Source organism: Suillus plorans, assembly GCF_016647745.1.
Source record: "Suillus plorans strain S12 chromosome Unknown HD556scaffold_1, whole genome shotgun sequence".
Classification (NCBI taxonomy): Eukaryota; Fungi; Basidiomycota; class Agaricomycetes; order Boletales; family Suillaceae; genus Suillus; species Suillus plorans.
The window spans coordinates 40,157-62,545 of record NW_024537385.1 but is presented as its reverse complement, the minus strand read 5'-3'; the positions used below and the strand labels follow the sequence as shown (position 1 = coordinate 62,545).

At 49.3% G+C, this 22,389-nt stretch overlaps 6 protein-coding genes across 6 annotated transcripts; 3 read left to right on the top strand and 3 right to left on the bottom strand.

Annotated features, from left to right (window-relative positions):
* Positions 1 to 2,967: 2,967 nt before the first annotated feature.
* On the top strand, positions 2,968 to 4,445 carry HD556DRAFT_1223580 (Metallo-dependent hydrolase; the record flags this gene model as incomplete). Its single annotated transcript, XM_041296896.1, has 5 exons — positions 2,968 to 3,651; positions 3,710 to 3,807; positions 4,063 to 4,107; positions 4,157 to 4,232; positions 4,293 to 4,445. 5 exons carry the CDS (start codon positions 2,968 to 2,970, stop codon positions 4,443 to 4,445), a joined length of 1,056 nt encoding a protein of 351 aa, XP_041167428.1.
* Positions 4,446 to 5,167: 722 nt separating this feature from the next.
* HD556DRAFT_1504 (uncharacterized protein) lies at positions 5,168 to 6,365 on the bottom strand. Its single transcript, XM_041309004.1, has 3 exons — positions 6,346 to 6,365; positions 5,348 to 6,285; positions 5,168 to 5,297 (listed from the first exon to the last, which is right to left on the bottom strand). The coding sequence occupies exon 2, from the start codon at positions 6,045 to 6,047 to the stop codon at positions 5,484 to 5,486; it is 564 nt and encodes a 187-aa protein (XP_041167427.1). The 5' UTR covers positions 6,048 to 6,285; positions 6,346 to 6,365; the 3' UTR covers positions 5,168 to 5,297; positions 5,348 to 5,483.
* A 5,437-nt stretch (positions 6,366 to 11,802) lies between these two features.
* On the top strand, positions 11,803 to 14,545 carry HD556DRAFT_1258978 (uncharacterized protein; the record flags this gene model as incomplete). Its single annotated transcript, XM_041299025.1, has 5 exons — positions 11,803 to 12,342; positions 12,395 to 12,550; positions 12,606 to 13,308; positions 13,360 to 13,511; positions 13,559 to 14,545. The coding sequence occupies 5 exons, from the start codon at positions 11,803 to 11,805 to the stop codon at positions 14,174 to 14,176; spliced, it is 2,169 nt and encodes a 722-aa protein (XP_041167426.1). The 3' UTR covers positions 14,177 to 14,545.
* HD556DRAFT_769 (uncharacterized protein) lies at positions 14,530 to 16,398 on the bottom strand. The gene is made up of 8 exons (XM_041311568.1): positions 16,067 to 16,398; positions 15,992 to 16,002; positions 15,874 to 15,935; positions 15,694 to 15,819; positions 15,605 to 15,639; positions 15,426 to 15,550; positions 14,965 to 15,371; positions 14,530 to 14,913 (listed from the first exon to the last, which is right to left on the bottom strand). The coding sequence occupies exons 1-8, from the start codon at positions 16,152 to 16,154 to the stop codon at positions 14,844 to 14,846; spliced, it is 924 nt and encodes a 307-aa protein (XP_041167425.1). The 5' UTR covers positions 16,155 to 16,398; the 3' UTR covers positions 14,530 to 14,843.
* Positions 16,399 to 16,409: 11 nt separating this feature from the next.
* Positions 16,410 to 18,404, bottom strand: HD556DRAFT_1315324 (uncharacterized protein). The gene is made up of 2 exons (XM_041301124.1): positions 18,112 to 18,404; positions 16,410 to 18,050 (listed from the first exon to the last, which is right to left on the bottom strand). The coding sequence occupies exons 1-2, from the start codon at positions 18,325 to 18,327 to the stop codon at positions 16,749 to 16,751; spliced, it is 1,518 nt and encodes a 505-aa protein (XP_041167424.1). The 5' UTR covers positions 18,328 to 18,404; the 3' UTR covers positions 16,410 to 16,748.
* A 1,427-nt stretch (positions 18,405 to 19,831) lies between these two features.
* HD556DRAFT_1435488 (uncharacterized protein) lies at positions 19,832 to 21,992 on the top strand (the record flags this gene model as incomplete). Its single annotated transcript, XM_041305442.1, has 16 exons — positions 19,832 to 19,938; positions 19,985 to 20,079; positions 20,132 to 20,172; positions 20,222 to 20,242; positions 20,302 to 20,340; positions 20,405 to 20,450; positions 20,504 to 20,513; positions 20,642 to 20,730; positions 20,786 to 20,991; positions 21,056 to 21,111; positions 21,164 to 21,245; positions 21,299 to 21,405; positions 21,468 to 21,550; positions 21,613 to 21,623; positions 21,675 to 21,775; positions 21,830 to 21,992. The coding sequence occupies 16 exons, from the start codon at positions 19,832 to 19,834 to the stop codon at positions 21,990 to 21,992; spliced, it is 1,257 nt and encodes a 418-aa protein (XP_041167423.1).
* Positions 21,993 to 22,389: the final 397 nt, after the last annotated feature.

The window sequence follows — 22,389 nt, the reverse complement described above, 5'->3', positions numbered from 1 at the left end:
TATAATATTTGGCAAGAATTATGACAAAGTAGATCGGCTCCCTGTGATATCAGACTAGTCTGGATGAGGTTCTGGAACAGAGCGCGTGAGTGCTAAAGAGTCAAGATCCGTTCATACAACCTTCGTGCTACCGAACTGCATAATTTTATCGATGTGCGACTTTGATCCGAGGTTACAGTGCGCCCTCCGCATGCGTTCGAAGCTTGTACCTACGGAGAAAAGGGGTATTTTAACTCGGGAACCGCCGACTTCTCCCCATTTGCCATGACTCATGTGGCCCGTTGGCGAATTTCTGGGAAATACATTCGAGTAAGCGCTGAATTAATGAATGAAATCGGTGAGCCGTTAGCTCTGTTCCGACATCACCACAATCACTTTCGAGGGGCCATGCGGTGTTTCCTCGGGTACGAACTGGCTCCCAGTGGGCCAGATCCATGGGAAGAAGATGCTATCAATTGGCCATTGGCCCTTTGGCGATTGATGGTGGCTATTTGCGAAGATCTAAGAGCAAGGTTTTCTATGCTTAGATGAGGCTTCTTAGCCTGTTTGCGCCTCTACCTTTGAGCCCTTGAAGCTTGAGGTCCGAAGTGAACTCACCCATAGCGCCGGACACCAAGATAAGCCTCGAGTGCATGACGGTCATCATGTGATTTCTTTCTATCCGTGCAGTTGGGCTGTAGTTGCGGTCAGAGTGTCGTCACATCCCTGTTTCAGATACAGTGGGCCCGCCCGCAACAGATGTTTGATGAATGATCGAACTCACCTATGGCCGATACGAATCAGAACTACTTCCACAATACACGGCCTTATTTCCGAAACTTGATGAGATGGTGACGCAATGCTATCTGAGGAAAATACAAATTGGAGAAATTGAGACGCGGCGAAGCTTGCAGACCGTGAAACCCGGCTCATGCATCATGGAGCGGTGCCTGTGTTGGAGGCGCAGGCTGCGGCTATTTGTAGATGATGCCCTTGAGTGGTTAGAATATAAGGGTATATTCAGGACATTAGCGCGGGCGAATAGGCTAAACTGTTGTGAGTTCCTTTCCAATTTGAATAGAATCGATACGTCCTAACAATGCCAATGGTCCACCCGGTGCCAGTGTGATTGTCAGCGGTGATACTGAGATAGCTGGAGACATAATGTTTGGCTAAAGTAGCAACCACGTTGGGAAAGTCTTCTATGCGTATTTCCGCAACTTCTGTGGGCAGTGGAGGGGGGACACCAGTCTTCTGGATAATCTCCGAGATTCTGATGGCCTGAGTGTTATATTCAACGTGTTAATTGAACCAACCTGAGTGGAAGCTGAAAAGAATACTATGTCCTTGTCATAGGCCTTGCGCAACTACCGCAGATAAGGAATTCAAAAAGCACTTCAGAGCAAGTGAAAAAGCATACACGCCTCAAGCGCGCAGACAAAACGTGGACAAAGTGCACGTGACCGCATAATGACCTCATTATAATTGTCCTTCCGATCATGCATACTGAACTTCAAGTTATCAAGTAATCCGTACTAGTGATCTTACCACCAAGTGCTTCCCCAGTTCTACTTGTAATGACTTTCGGCGAGGTTATACACTACGTGACCAATACGTGAGGCCCGAGTCAGACCCAGCCTACTGTGACAGGCTGGCCTGAACCATTGCGCAATATCGCTTCCTTGTTGTCGCCGTTCCACTATTCCGAGTCTTCGACAGGCCAAGTAGATTGTAAAGACCGCTGGTCACACCCGAGAGACCACGTCCGCGGAAACGAAAGAGATCAATCGCGTTCAGTTGCAGAACCCATTTCTTTATTGTCTTGATAGCAATAAAACGACACAGGGTCAATGAACATGAAAACCTCCTGTGATAAACCTGGTAGGCAGGACCTACTGCTCCCAGTGCTGTTGGCCCAGTACAAGAAAAGGGACCACTCCATCATTTCGACAGTCATGAACCAGAGGTCTCGGCGCTTACCATCCTTTCCGAGCTCGGTATCACAAGATCAGCCTGTCTTTGGACGGCGCACTTGGTATAGTTACGATGCTGAAGAAGACAAACGATGTATGTACTTACTGCCTTTGTTCACCATTTTCAAACGAGCTCACGAGTGATCAATGTAGCAAATCTACGTCATGGACCACAATGTCCGACAGTATGATATCAGAGACCCTCTTCAAGCACTGGAGTTTGTGTCTATTCTGCCGCGCCTCGCGCGTCATGGCCTGGGCCTCCGCCGTTTGTTAGAGGAGCGGCTTGCCACTATAGATGTGAACCAAGTTCAATCAAAGCCGTCGTCCAAGTTGTCACAATGGCAGGAAGACGACATATTGGCGACCGCTGGACAGAATTAACGCAAGGGGATACCAATGTTTCCGTTCGCACATAAAATATCACTTAGCCGGTCCAAGTACTGTTTGTCAGCGCTACATCGCACTCATATTCGTGTCTCATACAGGATTAATAAACTTGCTCGGTCCTCGCTTGAGCTCAAGATCCAATAGTTGTTATCTGGTCTTCCAATTCTGATTCAAACCCTTTCTCAAAGCCTAGTCAATGCCATTCTCAAATGATGGCTGCCGTTGCTGATTTCCTTGCGAGCAGCCTGGATCTGAAAATTGATAAAGATAGCTGGTTTATAGATCTCATAAATCAAAATGTGTCTACAAGTAGTCCCACTGGTCTACACGTTCTCGAGTGAAAGATATTCAGAGCCGAGCACTGAGTACTAAGCCCCTGCTGCTACTAGTAGGCATGTCGTGTTTAATTTGATATGTCGAGCCTCGCGGGCCCGGCTGTGCGTTCAAAGTCTTTGAAATTCAAATGTTGTTATGCTTCAAAGCTTCAAGTTTGCTTCAAGTTGTCCTCCCAATGGACTGCTCCGAGTAGACTGCACGTGCTAGTATCTCTATATTGTTCATTAATATTCGTTGATGTTGCCCCATTCGATTTTGTTGTTAAGCGGTCGCTTATCGATAAATCGTCATGTCAGAGATTGCGGGTCCTGCTGCTGCTGCCTTGGCATCGCTATGCCCTGACGACCTAATTTTCCTTCAGGCACTCCCTAAGGCAGAACTTCATGCTCATCTTAATGGATCAATACCAATCAAAACAATACTGGAACTTGCGCAGCAATACTCACCTTCTACCGCCGCACAGACGACTGAGGTCGCAGACACTCTCGAGAAACTCAGGTCTGGAGTCGTCGTCTTCAATGAAATAGATGACTTTTTCTCTCTCATGCCCACCATCTATGCTCTGACATCCACTCCGGAAGCAGTCACGACCGTTACTCGTGCAGTCCTCCAGTCGTTCTTGAACCCCACAGGTGATGGTGCGGAAAGCCCTCAGTGCACGTATCTTGAACTACGAACTACACCTCGCGCGACGACACACATGACGCGAGAGAGGTACCTTACAGTCGTGCTTGAGGAAGTAGAGATGTATCCTGCTACTCAGGCCGCCCTGATCGTATCCGTCGATCGTCGCATGAGCGACTTGGACCTTGAGGAGTGCGTTAGTCTTGCTATCGAGATGAAGAACAGGGGTAGAAGAGTCGTAGGCGTTGATGTATGTGGGGATCCACGCAGGGGTGACATGGAATCTTTCACTCGGCACCTATCAAGAGTCAAGGGCGCCGGTCTCGGATTGACCGTGCACATCGCGGAGGTACCTTGTGATATTCCCTCTGGTGTATGCAACTCAATGATGATGTTCGAATTTATAGTGCACAGAGAATACAACTGAGGATTCTCTGGCACTCCTTAGTTGTCGCCCGGATCGACTTGGACACGCGACATTCCTTTCAGATGAACTCAAGGCTGAGTTCTTTGAGGATATCTCGCAGCCTGGGACGGAATGCGGCCCATTGTTTAAATGTGTTACAGGCACAACAAGCCCTTACACGACAGCCGGACAGAGATTTCAAAATCTCAAAGTGGGTTATTTTCTACGCTTCATTTCAGATAGCATAGAGTCTGAGGAAGCGAAAGTGCAGATGTCTTTCTGGGCCTATGCAAAGAAATTTTATGAGAAAATTGCGTCTAAGGATATCGAAGGGAATAACGCGCGTGCAAACAGACACTACAAGCCGTGCATCGAGATATGCCTAAGCTCCAATCTTCTGTAGGATCATGCATAGACTCTGCGAGCTCTAATCCAATGTTTCTTTTAGAGGCAAAACCGCCGCATCCCTCGAAGCGCATCATATTCACTATTATCTGAAGAATGACCATCCTATCGTCATCTGTGTAAGTATGCTATCTTGCGTGTCGTAGGATCTTTCCTCTGACGTTTTACATTACCAATAGACTGACGACGCACTCCCTTTTAGAACGTCTTGTCTTGGAGAGTACTCTTTGCTTCTAGCACAGCCTCCGTTAGGCCTGGGCTTGAGTAGAGGTGATGTAGCTAGAGTCGCGCGGATGGGCATGGATGCTGCATTTTTGAGACCTTGTGATTGAACTAGATTTTCAGTTTCGCCTACGACGTCGATTTAGATGGGATGGGTCCTGACTCTAGAATACTAGTCGGTCACAGAGCAGGACGGTACATATCCGGACCTGTGAAGAAGAAGATTACCTGTACGATACCTGCGAAATGTAAAAGAAATGCTAACGAAGAGATGTCGCGAGATGACACAACTGCACAAGTAGATGGTTGCCATGAAATAAAATGCAACATAAGATTCTTCGTCCTCCCATCACCTCCAGTGTATGGCCAGTCACGTACGTCGCAAGTGATGAAGCAAGACTGAAAATCAGTTAGCTCAAGTACCGAGATAGAGGCTGAAACGCACAAAACCATGCCTTCGGCCGCCTCATCAGCGGTGGCACCTCTCTGCAGAGGAAACATATTATTTTTTGAGTGAGCATATAGGTCAACTTCTTCGCGAGCATGAGAGGAGAATCAAAACTTAGCTTGTGAGGCTCGGCATGTGGCCCACGAGTTGTGCATGTCCTGGAGGTGCAGCTGGGGAAACGGGCCGAGCAGAACAATCTGGAAGTTGCATGCTTGAGAATCAATACGTCCCAACAACTTGGCTCATTCTTTTCATCAAGCTGAGTTCTTGTCCAATGCCAATGGTACACCCGGTGCTAGGGTGATTGTCATCGATGATACCGAGACAGTTGAAGACAAAACTTAAGCGTAATATTTGCTGCTCGACCGTTTAGTTTCACGTTCAATGTTAAGATCATATTGGTAAACCTTAGCCTGACGGCGGTTGCGACTGCGCCGCAGGAAGCTAACAGACAGCCGGGTCTCTTGCAACATTGGTATGAATTGGTAACACGTCGAAGCCCATCCTGTGTTTACTGTTGGATTATCAAACCTTCGTCATGGACACTCGGTACCGGTAGCTTACCTCGTACCTATATATTCTCGCTCGTTCCCGCGCCTCGTACTACCCTCAGTTGACTTCGTACGTCGCTGATAGTGATGTTCCGGCCCGGCTTGGGCTCAAAGCCCCGGCTTAGGCTCGGCCTGGGGGGGGCTTAGGCTCACCAGATTTCAAGCCTGAGCCGTGAGCCCAAGCCGGCCCAAAGCCGGGGCTTAGGCCCATGCAAGCCGCGGCCCAAACCGATGTCCGAGCTCCACCATGCTGTTCCCAACACCACGAACACCATGCGCAAACACCCAGCACACGTCAGCAACTGCTGACGTGGCTCAGACGAATACGGACGATGGACGAGAGCAGGTGAAGGGAAGAAGACAAGGAGGAGAACGTTCGGACAGGGATGGAAGGGTGTGTGGAGGAGTGGCGTAAGAAGTGATATAGGCCGGAAGACAGCTGTTGAACTCGGAAGGTTGTCCGACCCAGTCGAGGATGGTGATGTCTGTAGGTGGACATGGACACTGAAGATACCAAATAATGAATACGCGACGACTTCTTGCAATGTGGTGACGCGAGATGACGCCCATTGAAGTCTCCGTCGAGCGTCGCTCATCCCAGGACGAAAGGAGATCAGACGTGCGTATGTAGTTGAAGTTGAGAGGAATCGCTGTCGACGTCCAAACCCTCCGAGTCGAACGTTGCCGATGAGACCGAAGGCGAGGAACGACATGGTGAATAGATCGTCCGAGCGCAAGGGAAAAGAGGCGCAGGGACGAGAGATGTGACGTTGGGGCCGAAATCTTCCAAGTATCAATGTTTCGTTTCAATATAGATTAGAAAAGGACTTACCGTATAAAAGGCAGCATCCAGCCACCCGAGCGTCTCAGTTCTGACCAAGATACTGAGACGTGAGTTAGCTTTTACTTTACACTTCGAGTAGCCGTACTGATGCGACGTAGGAGACTTACCTGTTAGGTACATACGTCGTCAATAAAGAGTTCTGACCAAGATACTGAGATGAGACTTACCTGTTAGATCCTGCTGCGCCTTTACGAGTTCTAGAATCGCGTCATAGTAAGAGTCAGTAATGAGAAAATGCCAAACACATACTTGTGGGGCGTGACCACTGACGTGACAAGGTGTCATATACTCTATGTACCAAAGCCGCGGCTTGGGCCGCCGGCTTAGGCTTTTCTAAATTCAAGCCCAGGCCTAAGCCCTGCTCAGGCCGTGACTTAGGCCTGGGCTAGGCCCGGCCTATTTGGGCCCGGCTTGGGCCGGCCCAGGGCTTCAAGCCGGGCCTTGCACATCACTAGTCGCTGAGGTTAGTACCATCTAGTATTAAGTATCTACTTAACTAACAACACATGTAGCTATCTGCTACAGGTATACCAATACGATTAGTTGACTTCGTACGTCGCTGAGCTATCTGCTACAGGTTATGAGCCCTGCGCATCATTAGTGAAAATTTCAAATTAAGCGCGCGAAGAAAAGACTCACAAAGGATGTCAACCTCGAACGGAAAACTTGGAGAAGATTTCCTCCGCATCCCGAAGCTCGCCACCGACGGCGAGAATTGGATGATGTACAAAGAGCGACTTCAATGGTCCATTGATGCTCGCGGGCTGCTCGGCCATTTGGATGGCACCGAGACGAAGCCTATAGACCCCAAGACGCTGCCTAACAGAGGAGCGTCGTGGGTACCTGCTACTCCGGATGAAGTGAAAGAAGTTAGTACATATAAAACAGAGTTTAAAGAATGGCGCACCGGCCAAGCCATCACGAAGCAGCAGATCGCGGGAACAATTCCCGATTCCCTATTCATCCAAATCAAAAACCTAGACACGGCCAAGGACATCTTCACGCACCTTTCGAGTTTGTTCGAGCAACGCTCGCACGTAGTCTCCGTCGAGCTACTGCGCAAGCTACAAGACCTGAAATGTCCTGAAAAGGGCAACGTACGTGAGCATTTCGACAAGATGCGCACTGCAAAAGAACAACTGTCCTCGTTGGGGCATGCACCTACCGATGAAAGCTTCGCAGCTATGATAATGAGCTCCTTACCAGCCTCCTATGACCCGCACCTGTCGGCGCTCACAGCGTCAGCTAAGGTTTCGAGCGTCAAGCTCACCGCCGATACGTTGATGTCGACCATCGTCGACAAGTACGATCGACGAGCCTCCAAATCGAGAAAAACCGGATCCTCCACCGAAGACGCTGCCTATAATGCAAACGCGAGTCAGCGAACTCGTAAAATTAAAGGAAATTGCCACAATTGTGGCAAATACGGCCACATGCAACGCGATTGTAGAGGACCCGGTGGAGGAGCAGCAGCTGGGGGAAAGGGCAAGGAAAGATCTGACGCCAAAGGCAAAAGGCCAGAGACTGCGGCCACAGCGAAGGACAAAGGCGACAATGACGAACCTGAAGGAGTTTGGTTAGCGCATGACACAAGTGAAACGTCAGAGCAAACAACATACACGTACGCGACAGTATCCAGCTCTAACTCCATGCGCGAACCCAAAACGGAACTGTTCGACTCCGGAGCGTCGAGACATATGTCGTCCTATCGAGATCAATTCGAAGATTTCGTTAGTATAACGCCAAAGCCTATTACCACAGCAGACAGACATACCTTTGAGGCCATAGGCAAGGGGAATATACGAATCACCCTGCCGAATGGTCAGTCTCAAACAAGGATACTACTGAAAGACGTGCTGTACGCACCGAAGATGGGACTTACGCTGGTCTCGATCAGCAGACTAGCCGGCGCCGGATACGCAGCGCTCTTTCGGGAAGACACGTGCAAAATATACGACGCGCAAAAGAAGCTGTTAGGACAAATACCAGTCAATAAGGGTCTGTACTGCATCAAGGGCCCGAAGAAGCCGTTTGCAGGAGCAGCAAAGGCAAACGAGGCACTCACTATGCAGGAGATACACGCCAGATTAGGGCATATAGCGCCAAGTACCATCGTGCGCATGCTGCGCAACGATGAGATCACCGGAATATCTCTTGATCTGGCGGAACAGACGATGGACACTTGCGAGTCCTGCGAATACGCCAAGGCAACACGCAAGCCCATCGGAAAGGTTCGAGACCCGCCAAGACGCGAAAGCTTTGGCGACGAGGTCCATAGCGACCTGTGGGGACCTTCACCTGTCAGAACTCCCGGTCAGAAGGAGTATTTCGCGACGTTCACGGACGACCACACGTGCTTCACCCACCTCTACCTCCTCAGGTCCAAAGACCAGACCTTCGACGCCTACACTAAGTTTGAAGTGTGGGCCAATACACAACTCAACGCGAAGGTAAAACACCTTCGTTCGGATCGAGGGGGAGAATATACCAGCGATGAGTTCACGCGTCATCTAAAGAGCAAAGGAACGGAGCGGAAACTCACTGTACACGATACGCCGGAACACAACGGAGTGGCCGAACGGTTGAACAGAACCGTTGTCGAACGCGCGCGTGCACTACTGCACGCCAGTGGGCTGCCAAAACATCTGTGGGGAGAAGCCATCATGCATGTCACTTGGCTAAAGAATCGTACCTCGACCCGCGCGCTAGAAAATAAGACGCCGTATGAAATGCTATTCAAAAAGAAGCCCAACTTGAATGACGTACCTGTCTGGGGATGTCGCGTCAAAGTTCACTCAGCAACCGGTTCGAAACTTGACATGCGGGCAGTTGAAGGCAGGTGGATGGGATTCGACGCAGATAGCAACGGTCACCGCATCTACCTCCCCGAGTCGCGAAGAGTCGCCGTCGAACGGAGTGTCGTGTTCGACACAGCAGAGGTGGTAGTGCCTATAGAAGGGAGTGAGGTACCGGCAGACTGCACGGTACGAATCGATGATGTCGGTTCATCACTCACCGGGAAACCAAAACCCTCAAACCCCAACCCAGCTCCCTCCATCGACCACCTAGGCCCACAATTCGAAGCTGCGCAGTTGCCGCGTAGATCTGGACGGGTAAGAGTAGAATCAGCGTACATTAAGAGTCTGCGCGATGGCGCAGGCACTACAGATGGACGCAGTAACGACTTACCTCGTGGGATGCAACCCACTCCAGAAGTATCCAATTTGGCGGCCGAGCTCGGACTGGTGGGGGAGAATGGAGAGATCGACGAAGATGACGAAGAAGTCTTCGCCATGATGGCGGGAGTCGCGGCAATAGAGAGCAGTGACCCAACGACGGTGAAAGAAGCCTGCAACAGAACGGATTGGCCTAAATGGGAAAACGCAATCAATAAAGAACTCACCTCTCTAGAAGATGCACGGACTTGGTCGATCGTCGAGAAGCCAGAAGGTGCGAATATAGTAGGGTGCAAATGGGTGTTCCGGATCAAGCGGAACGCGGACGGGGAAATCGACAAGTACAAAGCCCGGCTAGTGGCTAAAGGTTATTCCCAGGTATACGGCGTAGACTATTACGACACTTACGCACCAGTCGCACGCCTCGCATCTCTCCATACCATCCTCGCCATCGCCGCACGAAACGACTGGAATATCGACGTCTTCGACTTCCACAGTGCCTTCCTCAACGGTAAACTGGACGAGGACGAAATCATCTATATGGAGCTCCCACCTGGTTTAAACGTCGACAAGAAGTTCAAGCGCCCTGTTGCGCTGTTGCGCGTCGCGCTCTACGGGTCGAAGCAAGGAGCTTTGAAGTGGTATCAGGAGTTGTGTCGGCTGATGAAGAGCTTAGGGATGACGCGCGCAGAGTCGGACTGGGGGATATTCTTTAAGCACATAGGCACGGACATCCTCATTCTCGCGTCTCACGTTGACGATTGCACTATCACTGGCAGCAACTCCTCCCTCATCGCTCAGTTTAAGCAGCAGGTTGCTGCGCGCTTCAAACTCACAGACTTAGGTCCAGTCGCATCCCTGCTCGGCATGAAGGTGACGCGCGACCGTGTCGCGCGCACCATCTCATTCTCGCATGAGACCTACATCGAAGCCATACTCACCAAATACAACTTCATAGATTTGAAGCCGTGCTCCATTCCAATGGACCCCAACCTCCCACTTTCGCACTCGCAGTCTCCTACAACCCCTACCGAGTCCGCACGGATGAAGAACGTGCCCTATCGCGAAGCCGTCGGCTCACTCATGCACCTCGCTGTCGGTACTCGTCCTGACATCGCCTTCGCAGTATCCACCGTAGCCCAATTCGGGGCAAATCCTGGCATGCCCCACTGGGACGCTGTCAAAAAGATCTATCGCTACCTTATAGGTACAAAGACCCTCGCACTCACTTTTGGCGGCCGCAGACAAGGCCTGGAAGGCTTCACTGACGCTGACGGCGCGTCACAAGAACACAGACACGCCATATCTGGCTACGCATTCTTGTTGGATGGTGGGGCGGTCTCTTGGGCGTCGAAAAAGCAAGAGTTGGTGACTCTTTCCACGACGGAGGCAGAATACGTCGCGGCGATGCACGCTGCCAAAGAAGCTATCTGGCTTCGACGTTTCGTTAGTGAAGTCTTTCGCCCGCTTACCTGTCCTACCACCTTGCATTGCGACAACCAGTCCGCCATCGCGCTTGCTCAGTCCGGAGCGTTTCACGCTCGGACTAAGCACATTGATATACGATACCATTTTATACGTTTTTGCGTGGACAAAAGTTCTATTTCGATTGTTTATTGTCCTACGGATGACATGATTGCTGATACACTTACAAAAGCTCTCCCTAGTTTAAAGGTTAAACACTTTGCCTCCGCCCTCGGACTTCGCTCGGTTTGAGGGGGAGTGTTGGATTATCAAACCTTCGTCATGGACACTCAGTACCGGTAGCTTACCTCGTACCTATATATTCTCGCTCGTTCCCGCGCCTCGTACTACCCTCAGTTGACTTCGTACGTCGCTGAGGTTAGTACCATCTAGTATTAAGTATCTACTTAACTAACAACACATGTAGCTATCTGCTACAGGTATACCAATACGATTAGTTGACTTCGTACGTCGCTGAGCTATCTGCTACATTTACAACCTCCTTGAATAGCACAATCACGTCGCGGACTCGATCACTATAAGAAAATGACGCACGGGGCAAGAATCCAAGATTAATTGAGTGGTCTTATAGCATGGTGCCACGGTGGTAGGATGTAGTCATGGTAGGCTGTCAATTTGAAACGCAGTGCTGTTGTAACCGAGAAATCCTATGTGTGGAAAAGCGCCGCAGGACTATATACTCCAAGGACATCCGGAACTTCTGGCAGCCTAAAGGTCAAGTCAAGCTGTGGAAGTGAACCGGACAACGCGCCACACATGCACGTGTAGTACTCGTGACCAGTCTTCTAATGCACGTGGTGTTTGTACACATTTGGAAAGTCTACAGCCAACTTGCTCTTGGTCCTGTAGTCACATTTGCGAATGCGAAGGTATTTAAGTGCTGCAATACCAGTTTCATTCTTGTTCTTGTGCAACTTCGAGGATTTCTCCCCAAAGCCGAACCGTTTCGCAGATCGAATCACAATGGCCACCCCTCATACACCACGATCACAGAAGTCACAGGTACTACCGCCAGATACACCCCTAGGCCCTCGCCACACCTTACAATCTGATTATTTCACGGGGGATCTGGAGCTAGGTCGCGAGGCTGTTCTTACTGACTTGAGAAGGTATCTGCAAGTCCCGTTCGTATCCCTAGCGAAGTGTGTTGGTGCCGTGCCTTCTCAGCAGCTTCTGGAGGAGATGCGCGACAACTTAATTCGGAGCGACATTCTCACCGACGACGGCCTGAAATGGAAGGACTTTCGACCTGCGAAGATGTCCGAAGAGATGACGTTCAAGCTCGAGGCAATCATCTCTGGAATCTTGGAACAAGTCCCGAATTGTGGAGTATCCTACCTATCGAATCCGAATAAAATGCCCCTCTCAGAGCGCCTTAATACTTCCCTGCCGGATGGATACCTTGTGCGGGCGAACAATCGAACTTCACCCAGGATGCATTGGTTCGATATCGCTGTGCCATTCGAATTCAAGAAGAAACAGGATGCTAAAGCTCTCCGAGACGTAAGTTGTTGTCACAGATCTCTTCGGCGCCGGCTTATCAACTCTGCTCTAGAACGAACATAAGATAATCTGGAGCCTTCACAATATCATGCGCGAGGACCCCTGTCGTCGGTTTGCCTTCGGTATCACAATCGAGGACACGCAATTGAGACTGTGGCTCGGCAACCGCGGGTTCCTCGCAGTTACAGAGCCTATCAACTGCTTCGAGGTACGCCACCTTATCGCGCTGTATGTCAGGGTACTAACTGGTATAATACATCTAGGACATTGATGGCGTCATCTCTCTCTTTTATGCTCTTGGGTCTGCATCTACGTCTACCTCCTTGAAAGGGCTCGGATGGGACCCCACTGTTGAGCGGATCGATGTAGGAGAAAAAACGCAATACAAGTTCACAGTAGGCGACGAAGTGTTCACCACGACACGGGAACTGGCCACCTACGGCGCGGACTCTATGGTTGGGCGTGGAACTCGCGTGTACGAAGCCACAGACGCTAAAGGGAAGAAGGTTGCCATCAAAGATTCGTGGAGAGAAATTGACCGTCAATCTGAGGGCGAGATCGTAGAAAACATCTTAGCCTCCTGCGAGAAGAAGTTGGGAGCAGAGGATTTCGCCGATGCCAAGAGACACTTCATTGGAGTCCGGCTGTGGAAGGATGTCACAATCGACGGTGCCTCGGATGAGACGGTGAACCCGATGGCCGGAGGTGAGCATAACGACACCTGGAAGCGGGAACCCATCAATCCCAAGCCCATCCTCTTCGAAAGGACGCATTTATCTGCTACGGCCCCGGGTGACGTACCCGACAGTGGTAAACTTTCTGCACAATTAGGCATTGTTAGGGGAAAGGACTGCAGAATCCCACAGAGAGTCCACGCGCGCATCGTTTTTGATGATGTTGGAGTCGCTATCAAGGATGTGGTCTCTCTAGCCGACAACCTGAGTTGCTTGTCTGGCGCACTGAAGGGTAAAGTAACTTTCTTATTCTCCTTACCTCAATCGCTCACGCCACCCTTAGCCCTATCTTATTTGCATAAAGCAGGCTGGATCCACCGCGATTTCAGCGTCGGGAACGTGAGTTGGGTCGTCGGTGACAACGGGGGTATCGGCAAACTGGGTGACTTCGAGTACGCGAAAGAGATAGATACTTCTCACGACGACGTTCGAACGGTAAGAATTTCTGAAGATGATACCTCTCGCTGCTAACCCGCTGGCAGGGAACAATGCATTTCATGGCGATTGAAGTAGAACGTCAGCAGTACTTTTTCCGACCCCGAGGTCCCACTCCATCTGGGAGAACACTCCGTGCTGCAGACCTCCCGCCCCCCCCTCCATTCCGCATGAACTTCCTGCACGACATCGAATCTGTATGGTGGGCATATACGTGGATCTTCTTTTATCACACGGACACGATCAAGGCGAACGCCAGCGATTCCTTTGATGTGCATGCGCAATGGAGGCAATTCCAGCTGGCGTTCCCTGGTGCGATTTGCCAGGGATCACGCCAGAACTTCTTCACTCGCATCCAAAGACTTCAGAGCACCTGCAAATCTATCCTTTCAGATAGATGCTATAATGTTTGCAACAATATTCCTCAATTCGCACAGACTCTCCAAGACAGTTATGAGACGGCAGAGTCTAAATACCCCTTTCTTGCGCTTGATGACTCCCTTCGGGAAGATATGCATAGAAAAGCCGCAGGATATCTCGACGATGCGCAACAGAGTGCTGGTGATATCAAACTTTGTCCGCTCCCTAAGCTCCTCGAGCAGAAGAGGCCCCGAGAGGAAGGTGAAACGTCAGATAATGCAGGGAAGAGGATCCGACACGGTTGATTTTTTTATTGATTGTATGATAAAGACGAGAAGATGCTAGCCGAGTATCTCACAGCTGTTGTGCTTGCCAATAATGAAGCGCTCAACTTCCGTTCAATAGTCGTTATCTGATCTTCAAATTCTGATTTGAACCCTCCCTCAAAACTCAGTCAATTCTCAAATGATGGCCGTCGTTGCTGGCGCAGCATAAATCTGAAATCGATAAAGATAGGTGACTAGCATAACCAAGAACTCACCGGTTCACTGATGGACACTAGTACAGTAGCATTCAGATCCCCAGATTTCAGTCTCGAGTACAACGTCGATTCAGATGGGATAGAGATGGAGTCCCGACTCTAGAATACTGGTCGTGTCACAGAGCAGGACGGCACATAGTCCGATCTGCGAAGAAAATAGTTGTGCGACACTTCTGAAATGGAGCACACGTGCCACCCAACTTTTACTTTCAATTTCTAGAGTACTTGGCTCTACCAGGTGAGATTGCCGATGGACCTATCACTTCCCTCGCTGTACTCATCAGTACAAGACATGAGAACGATACGTTTAGTGGATAATCGTTCCGTTTGTGAATTGTCTGAAGTTCCAATAGAGTCCTACTAGCAATGAAGAAACGTCGCAAAACAATACAACTGCACAGCATATGGTTGCTATGAGATAGAATGCGACATTAGATTCCTCGCCCGCCTGTCACCTCCAGCGTATGGCCAGACACGTACGACGCAAGCGGTGAAGCAAGGCTGAACAGACCATCAGTTAGCTAGGGTACCAAGATAGAGACTGAAACGCACAAAAGCATGCCTGCGGCTGCCTCGTCCGCAGTGGCACCTCTCTGCAGAGGAATATCCACGAAAGCACTAACGTTCTGAGAAATAGCGCGCTGCCTTGCTCCGGGAATGCCCAGTGCAACCTTCTGGCCGTCAATCTCAATGGTTGCACCGTCCTCTTTTGCTGCGGTCAACCTGCATATTGTCAGGTGCAATCTAGTGTGAAAGTTCGACATGTCATACCGAGTGTGCACGAGGCCAAATGCAATGGTATTCGCACGAACACCAAATGGTCCCCACTCCTTTGCAATAGTCTTGGTGAGACCTACAACCGCAGATTTTGCAGCAGCGTAATTTGCTTGGCCAACATTTCCATGCAAACCAGACGTCGAAGAAACGTTAATGATAGAACGGTTTTCAGGCGTATTGCTCTAGGAGCTTGTCGTGACACGGGAATAACTAGATTAAGTGCACTTTGAACGAACCTTGACTCGGAAATAAGGTGCAGCAGCACGAATAAGGCGGAAGGGTGCGCGGACGTGGATTTTCATGATAACGTCGTATGTCTCGTCTGGCATGGTGTGAATCATCTTGTCGTGTGTGAAACCAGCTATACAACATGTCAGAACAGAAGGCACTTGATAACAACCTCGAAAGCGCTGACCGTTGTTCACGATGTGGTTAATCTTGCCATACTGCCTAGAATGCAGTCAGAAACGAGGCCACCTACTCGTATGGCGAAACGGCACTGACTTTACAGTTGCGTCCACGATTGTCTGTGGGAAGTCGTCTGCTCCAACATCTCCTGCGACGTATATTGCGTCGCCACCTGCCGCCTTGATCTCGTTCACTACGTCCGCAGCCTTCTTGGCGTCAATACTAAGCAGAACAACCGGTTAGAGTTTGTAGGTTTGGAACGCATTCGGAACTCACTCGCTGACTACAACCTTGGCGCCTTCCTTTGCGAACAGCAGCGCTGCGCTGCGCCCGATACCCTATGAATTTACATATTCATTAATATTGTCTCCCTCTCAATCAGAAAGTTCCTTGCCTGTCCGCTACCTAACCATGGCAACATTAGAACAGTGACTAGCATGACAAGCACCGTGTGCCAACACAAACTCACCAGTAATGATAGCTACCTCTCCAGAGAGAAGCCCGCGTCCATGTGCATTGCTGAGGTGACCGGACACCTGTGCGAGACGGCCTGCCATAAGTATATATTCGTCGGTGAGTGTGCTATGTCAACAATTGTTACAAGTCGCGAACTGACTCATTCGAGCTTCTTATCAGAATCCGGCTCGGCTATAGTCATTCCCGAAGCCAATAACTCGTGAAATCCGCGTGTGCATAATGCACTAACGTTTATTCACGTTCGCGAGAGTTTGGAGCCCGAGCTCATCACCGACGTTGTGATGTTTTGGAATCGTATTTCACATGTCCTGTGATTGCTGGAACACACTCTATAGTCTAAATTATCGTCAGCAACTTGAAGATTAGTATGACCCTTCCGTCATCATGATGACGTAATCACTGGAAGATGCGAGGTCAGCGCTTCAACGAGCCAGCTGATCGCTCCAAATCACAATCTACGTCGACGTCAAGGTTCCAAGTTACAACTGCGTTACTGTATAGAGCCGCGTAAATCAGTAGCATAACAATACACATCCACCGTAGTAAACGACCTGCACAACACTTCTCAAGCTAAATATATGCTATAATATGCGTATATCATGCGTGCGCAATTATACAACATCATACACGCGTCAAACCATGGGTTTGGATACCTTGCACTGATATCAACAATATCATGACTGATCCGAGTCCCCCTGTCGTCTCCGTTTAGACGGGCGTTGCTGAGAAATCGCGGATGCAGACACAGAAGTCTTGGCTGAACTAGGATTGACCGCTCCTCTTTGCGCGTGTCTCGCAGCTCTTGCAGAAGATCCATTGACAAGACCAATAAAGAGGGCGTCTGCATCGGCCTCAGCATCCCATATGCCATCCATCTCCACATTAGCAAGTCTGCCAAGATGACGCTCTGCCTTTAACAACAAAGCCTCTCGTTCCTCCTCTGTCTCAGCATCTGCGCGCAGGGCTCTCAGAGTTCGTGCGATATACTGACAGGCAGTGTACTTTCGCATGCTATTTTCATGTTCTGAGGCTGGCGTTGCGCGAGGAGTAGGGAGATGAATGACTTCGTCAAGTTCCTCGCGGATGTCCTCGAGTTGCTCGTCCCGTCGTTTGAGGTTACGTTGGAGCCTTGCAACCTCCTTCTCCTGTGCTTCCAGGGCAGACCTTAGTCGTGCGATCTCCTCTTCAGCGCGATCCAATTCGCTTGCGAAAACAACCGGAATCTCGTCGAATTCCTCATCGATTCCAGCATCGATTCCAGCAAGTGTAAGAACTGTGGGTGCTGGATTACCATTTGGAAACACCGGTGGTTGGAGCTGAACCTCTCTGACGGATGGGTTATTCATATCAGGTGATGACAGGCGCTCTGCTACAGAAGAGGGTGGTGAACTAAGAATGCTGAGCGCCCGTCCGTCAGGTGACACATCCTGAAAGGTGACATGGGAGTCTTGGGAATGATGAACGGGAGTTCCAGGTGTTGAATCGGGCTCCGCCAGGTGGGTTCTTTTTTCATGTACACCCCGGCCGGTAAAAGATCGAAGTTTGACTGTTAAGCCAGTAGGAGCGGTCTGGGGTAGTTGCGGTGTATTTTGAACGGTGGAAGAATAGGCCGGAGAAAGAGGTTCGAGATTAGGGGCAGGGGCAGAAACAATGTGCGAGGGAGCCGGTTCTTGATCATTCTTGGCTCGCGCACCTCTAGGTGCGGACTTGAGTGAAATACGACGAAGGTTTTTTTCGCTGGTACTCCTCCACAGTTTGCCACAAACCGGCAGTTTCGAAGAAGAGGCGTCCGCCTGCTGCACGAGCCCTTTGACCTGTTCAACCGTCAGCTGAAGCACTTCAGCCGACTTTTCAATTTGGAACTGGCGTTTTAGTGGACACGGTTTGGCCCTTGAACGTGCACATGGCATACAACGCAATGAACCCTGTTGCGGTGAAGGGTAGCACTTGCGTGATTGTGACACGCACGCTGCACACTGCACAATAAGAAAATTCATGAGCTGTGAGCCGAGGACACAAGTTCTTAGGAGAGCATACCGCAGGCTGTTTTTCGACCCATTCCACGATGACATGCACCGGCCATATCATTTGCCATGCCTCGTGAAGTTTTGCCATCAACTCCGGGTTATCCGTGACTGTGTCTGTCTTATCCTCTAATAGTTCATCAACTTCCCGTTCCTCATCTACTCCCGCTACATCCGCGTTTTCATTTTCATGATGATACCTACTACTTCGTGTCGCAGTTTTGGGCATGAGAAAAATGTCTGATAGTGATCAGTGTCAATGTGGAATATGTGCAAGGGAAGGTTTTTGTCACGTGTACATTTTTGGTTGCATCTCGGATTCTCGGTTAACTCTGTACCGGGCCAATGATTTACCAAGTTCTCAATTTACTAGTCTTTGGTTGACGCCATAGCGTTTATGCAATGAGGGTATTTGAGAAAGCAAATATATTTTGGGACGGGACTACAAAGTGCAGAGTGCGAGAACTAAGAGAATGGCGCTATTTGTCCCCGATCGAAAGAGAGGAAGTGAGCTGCGAAGGTGGGCGGCTAGCAAATTCGGATGAATTCTGAATGGGAGATTGTGCTGATAGAGCCCACAGGAGTGGTTTGGCACATTAATGCGAAGCACCGTCATGAAACATGGTAGAGTGGTAGTGAACTGGGAGCGGGTGGGGATAAGGAGCTAGACGACAGACACGTCGAAGGTCTTACTAGCGCTCGGAGGAGCGGGAACAAGAAACACCGGCTTCTTCCGCTCGTTCAAAGACCGATAACTATTGCAAGACCGTCCTACAATATTACATAATCCAGCCTCTCTCGGCACTCAAGCAGTGACGGCGACTGGAAAGACTTTCATTATGTAATTCCATAGTAGCTGGCTCTGGCACGCATATTGCCCTACACACTCCGAGTCATCCTGGCAGGCGCTCAGGCTCACTACTCTTATCTTTCAACGGACAGCGCGCAGTGAGGTCATGCCGCATCATCTCGTATAATGCATATCCGGTGTTGTCGGACACGAATATGTACTCTCTTGGAACAGGCCACAGATTAGTACCATGGACAATTTTACGACGTCTGCATGCACAACCCCCGGGCCATAGCCGCATACTCAGGCTACTACTACTACTAGTAAAGCGCAATGGCCGCCATGGGGCTTCATATCGGCAAGCTAAGCCAAGCCATCAAGAAGCGTGTATTCTCCCGGGCCAAGGAAGTCAATTACATCACACTCGAAGGGATTGATGAGTCTCCCTAGGTGCTTTACGTTGATTACGGTGGTTATACGTGGCTACGTTCCAATATAACGAAAACCTTTCTATATGCGATCATATATTGTCATCATATCATGATATCTGCGACTCACTAGTCCTCTGATGCTCTGACAGTCACTCACATGGCAGATCGGTTCTACTAGTCTTAAAAAAGATGTCGATACGTTCAGTAAGCATCTATTTTCTTTACTATATCGATGAATATTATAAGGTTAACATCAAAAGAATCCTTCGGCTCCAGCAGCTCGCAGCCTGTCTTGGTCTTGCGACAGCGGTCCTATTGCAAAGGCCCCGAATGGTTGGTATGCATTTACATAAAAGATATCGGAACAACATAACGGCGTCAGATAGTAGTCGGTGCAGAATTCTGGAATGTCCGCGGCACACGGCCGATAGCATAAAGGGCGCAATCTAGACTCCTGGTATAAGTCAAAGCCTACATCCATCTGCACATTATCATAGTGATTTCGCTGTACCATGTTCATCCCCAAGATTCCTACCAAGGATTCGCCTGATTCTTTTGAATTTTGGTGGAAAATGGCCACCAGCGCAATTCTGGTTCTTGCGGGGGGCGTCTTCGCTGGGTGGGTCGCACATTTCGGAGTCCAGCAGATGTTGATATCTCAACAGATTATCAATTGGTCTTATGGGGCTTGATGAACTTCATCTTCGTGTGTTGGCCACCTCGTCAGAAGAAAAGACGGAACGGACCAATGCACAAATTGGTGCGTGCAGTATCTGACAGGTGTCACCCAACTTTCAGTCGACGATGGTTAGTGTTGAATCTCATGCAAAGGGGCCGCCACTGGGTGCTGGTGGTAAGTCTTTACTTGCTCTTTATCCTTCTCATTCTCAAGCTCGTTCAAGGTGCTTCTTCTCAGTAACGTGGTTCGTATCATTGAATATACATATGGTTTCGTCTTGCATAATGAAGGGTCACGTTTTAGATTATCAACGAGAGTTTGCCAATCTTTCTTGACAGCGCGGTGAGCACATGCTCGGCATATATCCCCTTCTGGCTCAGAGCAACATAACCTTATCGACACTCAGATTGGAGGAGGTTTACTTGCTATAGTAATTTCAGCGACTGCCATTGGTGAGTAGCGAAATCCACGCATCAGGTTCAACAATTGATCGGACCGACTTCAGTTATATTTGGGTACGCATGACATTTGTTTTGAGCATCACGAAACATGATGGTTGATGAAATCTTACTTGTTTGACGGACAGAGAGTAAGTACAATGTGTCGTGCGCTATGGAGTTATTTTTGACCTACTTAACAAAAGGGTTATACCTCAAGCAGTTTGCGCGAGACACGGTCTCGCCATTGGCGCACGATTTGCGCCATTTGTTCTCCTTCTAATGTACCTCTTTGGTGTGTACGCAGTTTTGACTCCCAGGAGTTTGTAAGTAACCTCTACCCGGCACAGCACCCATCGCATATCCAGTCGCAAAAATTCTCGACCGTGCCTTAGGGGTTCACGATACGCACACCTACAAGAAAGCTGAACTGAAATCTTTTCTTCAATTCCACCGTACTGGCAAAGAGCCTTTGCGTGATGACGAGATTGGCATTCTCAATGGCGTCCTGGAGCTCAGCAGTAAGAACGTGGAGATGATTATGACTCCCATTTGTGTCAGTATCTCTGATATTTCCTTTTGGTGGGCTCAACACTTACGGCGGGTGTTCATCATTGCAGGATGTTGTCATGTTGAGCTCGGATACAATTCTAGACCACGCCACTATTGACGCTATGTATTCGAACAACTGCCTTTGTCTTCGCAGGAGCGCACTCACACCTCTTTAGCCTCACTAGCGGCTATTCTCGGTTTCCCGTGCACAAGCCAGGGAATCCGCTCGCATTTGAGGGTCTTCTTTTGATCAAGAAGGTGCATCTGAAGCCGCACTTTGTTTGAATAGCTTGTTGACAGTTGCGTGACAGTTACTGATGTACGACCCCGCACGAGCACTCCCAGTCTCACACTTTCCTTTGTCCATCTTACCTGAGGCCCTGCCATCAATCAACTGTTTCCAAGCACTCGACTATTTGTACGCCCTCACTTCATGCTTCTATTTATGCAAGCCAGGCGATAATAGAAACATTTTTTTAGCCAGACAGGGCGTGCGCATTTATTATTGATCAGTCGGACACCTGGTTCACATGGCGGCGCAATTGGTCTGATTACTCTAGAAGGTAAGACCAATCATGTGCATGTGCACTTGTCACTGCCTAACAGCTATTGTTTCTGGGTCTAGATGTTATCGAGGTATGATGTTTATTTAGCTTTCCTAGGTATATGACATGACATCTCTCCCAGGAAATTATTTCAGAGGAAATTGTCGATGAAACTGATCAGTACGAGGACAACCAAAGTAAACGGTATGCTGAGCGTATGATCAATGATACTGTCATGAGAGAGTGCGTCTGTATCTCACTATTTGGGCTCGATCATAATTCCCTTCTTCTATCTAGCATTGTTGAACGGGAGAGAAGCATATTCACGCGTACATCCACTATTGAACCTACGCAGGTGACTTCTGTAAATATTGAGACCGTGCCCCTCCTTTCTGGGTCAAGCCAGGGCGAGTATCCTCAGGCGTATCGTTATGTTTATGGTTCAATTGACGAATCATAACACGAGAATAATCGGTCTTCAAGATGACATGTATTACATTTATGTTAAAAGGCGACGTTTTCTGGGAATCGTCTTGTATTCTAACGTTTGAGTGCTCGTCAATCAAATTTGGCTTTCTTTTCTTGGAGACCTGATTACTATTGAACTCGACTGAAATGTGTCTGCGTAACTCGCTTCGTCGGGAATTCTGAGAGATCAGTGTACGTCGTAGAAGGACACTAAGTGTTGCATTGTTGACACTTGTTAGGATCACACAATGTCGGGTCCATCTACATCGCAAGTCAGCTCAAGGTTTATCAATTCCAATCAGGCTAGGTTCAATGGACTCATCCGAACATCCCTGAGTCCCAAAGTTAGTGAGGAGGGCTAGCGCTCTTGTGGAACATGATCGGTTGCC